This window comes from Bison bison, unplaced genomic scaffold, assembly GCF_000754665.1.
Source record: "Bison bison bison isolate TAMUID 2011002044 unplaced genomic scaffold, Bison_UMD1.0 scf7180017864456, whole genome shotgun sequence".
Classification (NCBI taxonomy): domain Eukaryota; kingdom Metazoa; phylum Chordata; class Mammalia; order Artiodactyla; family Bovidae; genus Bison; species Bison bison.
The window spans coordinates 9,340,455-9,346,454 of NW_011495018.1; the positions used below are offsets into that span (position 1 = coordinate 9,340,455).

At 51.5% G+C, this 6,000-nt stretch overlaps 1 protein-coding gene across 4 annotated transcripts in view; it reads right to left on the minus strand.

Annotated features, from left to right (window-relative positions):
- TACC2 (transforming, acidic coiled-coil containing protein 2) overlaps positions 1 to 6,000 on the minus strand; it is a 236,236-nt gene that overhangs the window by 21,447 nt on the left and 208,789 nt on the right. For all 4 annotated transcript variants that reach the window (XM_010859224.1, XM_010859223.1, XM_010859225.1 and 1 more), the window contains 3 exons: positions 3,454 to 3,515; positions 2,308 to 2,423; positions 763 to 934 (listed from right to left, as the gene is read on the minus strand). In XM_010859224.1, coding sequence (XP_010857526.1) covers positions 763 to 934; positions 2,308 to 2,423; positions 3,454 to 3,515 — 350 coding nt within the window. The remainder of the gene's footprint in view (positions 1 to 762; positions 935 to 2,307; positions 2,424 to 3,453; positions 3,516 to 6,000) is intronic.

Genomic DNA, 6,000 nt, shown 5'->3' on the forward strand with positions numbered 1-6,000 from the left:
GATGTCTATTTGAAAGATGCTCTGAGTCCTGTCTGGACCATGTTTTTGCTCATAATTATCTTTCCAGTGTCCAACAGCCAGACACACAGTAGGTGCTAAATTAAGTACTTGATGCATGAGATAAATGAACGTCTACTCATCCGGAACAACAAGGTAACATGCTAAGTCAATGGCCTCAAACCCTCATAGGGATTGCGAGGGGGGAGGTAAAAAAAAGCAAAAGAAAATTCATCTAGAAGGATGATCCACTTTAGATGTGTGGAGGAGGTTGGGGGCGGGGCCTTGACCTCAGGTCTATTCGCTCTGAGAAAGCCCCACAGGGCTGGGGAAGGAAGAGGTATTAAGTCCTGGTCTATACACAGAAGGCACTTCCCATCACCAAGGCCCAGGAGAACCAACTGTCTCTCAAAAGGAGAGCATTCACCTGCTCCACCATTCTCTGCCCTCTGCCGGAGAAGACTGAGAGGCAGGATATAGACGGATGACAGCTCCAAAGCCACAGTCCAGCTGGAAGGGGCTGGAAGTGGAAAGTTAATAACCCTGACAGCAAATAACGCACTTAGGTGAGAACTGCAAAACCACCTTGGTGAGGACGGAGAGCCTTCCTCTGATCATTACAGGGTGGGATGACCTAGGCTAGCTTCCGGCCCCATGCCCGGTACCAGGCAAGTGGTGCTTTAAAGACCTGGCCCGAGCAGCGATGGCAGCCCAGTGGTCCTGGGTTCATCCACAGTGATCTCGGGTCCCTCCGACCCCACTTACAATTTCCATCACTTCCGACGCAGTGCCCAAGGCCATGGACTCCAGCTCTTTCTGGGAGGACTTCTCTGGCACCTGCAAGTGTGGCTCCTGGTTGGGGGCCAGCCCTCGTGCGACGGGATGTTGGATCTTTGCCCCAGTATTCACAAGGGCTTCAGTCTCTTCGAAACTTGAGCTGAGGAAGAAAGGGCATCTTTAGAGTCTGTACCGGAAACCCCACCAAAATCAGCCAGGATGCCTCGACTAATATGCCAAGGGATGCTGGACTTTCAGGGTTATATTCCCCAGGAAAATGGACAGGTCTTAGACAGTCAAGGGGCCTGCTGGCTGAGCGGAGGGTGGTCCAGTTCCACCCTAAGGCCTGCTGACACAGTAGAACCAGAAGTACAGATGCCATCTAGCTAAGGACACAAAGTGTGAAAGTATTAATTGCTCAGTCGTGTCTGACTCTTTACAACCCCATAGACTGTAGCCCACCAGGTTCCTCTGTCCGTGAGTTTCCCCAGGCAGGACTATTGCAGTGGGTTGCCATGCCCTCCTCCAGGGGATCTTCCCAACCCAGGGACTGAACCCAGGTCTCCTGCATTACAGGTGGATTCTTTAGTGTCTGAGCCACCAGGGAAGCCCAAGGACACAAGCTCTGGAGTTAAGCAGACCACTAGGCCCCTGGCTGTGCACCTCAGGAGGAGAGGTTAGGGGCTGTAACTTAGTGAAGATCAAGGGAGACGCTGCCTGCATGGAACGCACGTTGACGCCGTGCCGGTCACAAGGCACCATGACTGCTGCTGTGATAAGGTCATCATTTCATTCTCCCCGCCCCGGGCAGATTTTGGAGTAAGTGTGGGAAGTCAAACCAAGTGCTTTCACTCCTGCTTAGTGACCGGGCCAGCAGGGGAGGGCAGGAAGCTCCCAGTCTCAGCATGAAACCCCACCCACACCCGACCCAGCACCACACAGCTCAGAACCGGACCCTGACAAAGGCTTGCATTCACATCTTATTAACAATCAACATTTATCAGGCACTTTATTTGTGCCAGGCTTCGTGACCAGCGCTCTCCTTACAGCATCTCCGTTCACTTCCCCTGATGACTTTTTGGACAGGGACCCCTAGCCCCGTCCCCAATGGGGGATGCCTGTAAAGACTGAGCGCCTCAATTCATCTTCATAAAATCCCTACAAGGTCAACTGCATTCCTCAGTCTCACTTTACACATGAGGGAAGTGCAGCCCAGGAGGGCTCAAGTGACCAGTGAGGACCAGGAGTGAGACTGCAGCTCGGAATGCTCCAGCATGCCGCCTCCCCACGGCACAAATCACAGAATCAAGCGGTGTGTGTACTGGGAGGTGATGCCAGGGCTGCACACGTTCAGTTGGTTAAAGGACCCCAGCCCAGTCCAAAGGGCAGCCAGGGACAAAACGCTGCATCTGCGTCAGAGTGGATGCCGAGATGGAGACGGGGCTGTGTGTGTGACAGTGAATCGAGGTCGGGAGAGAAGTGTAAGGCTCGGAGGCCGGGGACCTCCCTCCCAGGGCATCGAGGCAGCCATACCCTGAACACGGCGTTGGAGACTCGGACATCCGGACGGGGGGAGACTTGACCGGGCTCTCCTGAGACGTGTCAAACATAAGGTACAAGGCCTGCTTCTTCGGGGCGTCATTGTCCTGCTGCGGGGATCAAAGTCACATGTCAGCTCAGCCACTGTGGCCTAAATGCGCTACCGAGTCGAAAACCAGAGAGCACTTCGATGGGGACAGCTAACTGGTCAGGAAGGAGCCTTCCTTCTCTCCAGCCACCCGCAAGAGAGGAGAAAGTGGTACCGGCTAGGAGAGAGGAGGCACGGATGGCAGGAAGGGGAAGGCGGAAAGAGAAAATGCGACTCCACCTGGGGGGGGGCACGTTTCCGGGAAGGATTGACTGCGATGGGGTGGGTGTGAGACACGCTCACTGCTGCTCGGCCACTGCCTTTAGTGGCCATCCTCTCTGGTTGCACAAGCATGCTGGCCACCCGGGATAAACAGAGGGGTCAGAGACAGCCCGCCCAGGTGTTGCCCACAGTTGAATGGGGGGACACGGGCATGATGGACTAGTGTGATCAGCATCACCATCGAGGTTCACTGACTTACAGCAACTGTGGTTTAGAAGCAGCGACCCCACATCTCCGAACAACTCAGAGAAAGAAATAGAAGAGCAACAACTCTGGGATCCTGAGTGTCACACAAGCGCCACCCCCACCCTGGGCATCGCCACGCCCCTGTGAGTGTTGCCTGAAAACAACACAGCGCAAGAGGTCGTGCTCAGGACCAAACGCCCGGGGGCAACACATACGAAGCCAGGGAAGGCAGCCGCCCATCATAGTGACTCAAAACGAAAAAGGAATGAGGGAGAAACTTACTGCTCAAAGGGATCATCTTCAATTACATAAAGCAGTTAGTCGGAAGAAACCAGATCATGGTACACCTTAAAAACAACCACTCCTGCCTTTTCAAAAGAAATCTCAGACTAGCTCTTTCTCAGCCAGAGGACATAATTCTGCAGGAAGTCTAACAGCATCCTATCATTTCCTCCCTGAAAATGGCATCTGAAGTGGACTGAGACAAACCTCAACCCCGTCCCCCACTCCAGCCCCGGGTCACTAAACAGCCCAAAACAGGGTAGAGAGCAAGTCCCCTGCTGGCTGGAGGCAGAAGAACTTACAGGTGAGGAGGAACCGATTTTCTCCATGTATTCGATTTCATAGGAGTTTCTGTAATCCAACTCTGCAAAAGAAACAAAAGGACAAGTGAGCATCAGAGAGGGAAAAACGAAAACAAAAGATTATTTGGCTGGGCAAGGTGGGGCCTGGAACAAGGCCTTAAGCTTTCTGAGAATGTCCACTGACTGAGGTTTCCAATACAGTCAAAAGGGGAGACTTGCCTTCGCTATTTTCAGACAACTGGTAAACCTCTTACCATAAAGGGGCTTCGGCCACTTGGGAGTCTGAGAGAGTCCTACGGGAATTAAATGTCAAGACCAATCACGGATTTGACTGGGAAAAGATCCGAGCATTCTGCACTGAGTTTTCAGATCAGAGCACGCGTGCCCTCTGGGTGTTGCTTTCTCTGAAAGTCTCAAGTGCGGTTCAGGGAATCTCCCCAAGACTTGGGGAAATTTTGGAACTGGACCCAAGCTGCCCGTCTGGTTGATGGAAGCAAGGGGGAAGAAGGGGGCTGCTAGAAGAGAAGCTCTGCAAGTCGCTTAGAACATCCCCCCAATTCTGCCAGTACCGAGGGGCTGGTCTGAATCAAATGTTCAGACACAAAGACTATTAAAGTCCAATCTGGTGGAGTAATGGCCTATTTCAAGTTGACAGGAGACTTTAGGCTACAAGGAAAACTCCAGATACTCTCACTGGAGACTAGAAATCCCACTGCCTGCCTCGGCTCCCAGGCAGTTACAGATGGAGACCCAGCTCTGCCACTCCATCCAAGTCCCTGTCTGGTGAATGGACTAAGTGCCTGACTGTGCAGGGCACGGTGGATATGGTAGTGAACAAGAGAGAAGAGGATCCTGTCGTCGCAAGAACCCCAATCCACAGCTACCCGATGGCTCTTTTACACTTAAGAAGAAAAGCAAGACATGACATGACCCACTCAGAAAGCAAGAGTGTCAATGGCAATCCCTAAAGCCCAATGCCTTAGTTTTTTAAATAAAAAATAAACAGAAATAGCAGCAGTTCTTCTGGTTTAAAGTCCCTCATTCCTACATATTCATAAGCATATTCAACAGAAGGGATCGTTTTTAAATGATCCTTTAAATATGAGCTTTAAAATGAGATATATCCAGGACTTCCTGGTGGTCCGGCGGTTAAGACTGCAGGAGGTATGGGTTCGATCCCTGGTCAGGGAACGAAGACCCTGCATGCCGTGAGGCAAGGCCAAAAAAATAATAAATGAGGGATTTCCTCAAAGACTTTCTCAAAACCTGCAAGTGTGTGTGGTTTTGGCTGAATCAACTGCAGTACTTAACTCCGTGGATGACTTTTCAGGAATCTCTGGGATGAAGCAAATGCATCTTTCTGGCAGGCGTGACCTGCTCACGGGAATGGAGATGGTTTTGTGGTTTAATGGTCAGAAAGACCTCACACATCCTGAAGGCGCTGACTTGTTCATCACTGGGGAAGAACATGACATAAGCCGAACCGCATGCTGGGCAGGAGCTCAGTGTCTGTAACCGTGCTGTGAACCTGTCCCCAGGGTCTGCCTCAACTGAAGACACAGAAGCGTTCATTTATTAAGACTTACTATCTTCTAAAGGCAGGGGACAGTGAAGGACAGAGTGATTTCTAGGGCCTCTTCTGGAGGATGCCAGCGCTCATTTTTATTGTTCTGCTAAAGATTAACTGGAGAAGATTCTACGAATCAGCTCTTTGCTCCTCCAAGGTATCACTGCTATTGCCAAGGCATGATTTTATCCTAATTGATTTAACAGAAAGCCTCCCACCACCCGCCCGCCCACCACACACACAAACATACCCTACAATGGCACAGAGTACCCGGGATGCACCGAATAACCTGGGGGCCACCGTGGAGATTTTCCAGGCCCTGGGACCCCGGGTCAGCTAGCTCTGGTTACCAGCTCGCCTCAGGGTCCCACCTGGAATCTGCGCTTGTTTTCCTGGCAGCAGATCTGGGTGAGTTTTAGGTCACTGAGCTCATTTATCTGCCTTCTTTCCTACCTGCCAAGAGCATCTCAGATACATTCTTTTCTTGTTTTTTGGCCGCACCACGTGGCAGGTGGGGATCTAACTTTTCCGACCAGGGATCAAACTCACAACCCCCCTGCAGTGGAAGTGTGGCGTCTTAACCACTGGACCACCAAGAAGTCCCAGGTTCTCAGATATTTTGAGAAAACATCTTACTGAACTTGCTTTTCAAAATCTCACTCACCTGCCTTAAATTCTAAGCCCCAGAGGGTAGGCTCGGAGAGGGGAGCCACATGCAATTTTAGCCCCATTTTTACCTCATGCCACACACGTGCTGGCAGACCAGCAAAGGTAACAGCAATTATACCAAGCGGCTCCATGTCTTTACATCTAAGAGGCAGCTCGCTAAAGCACGTGCTGCTTTGAGCTGAAGAGGCCTGACGTTATTGTCAAGGGGTCCTGTCGTTCTGAAGGCAATGCACCGTGAGAGGGCTGGACTGCTGTTTCCATTGGACTCTCCTTGTTGGAGCTTTGCTAGAGGACCGGAAGGAGCCTGAGCA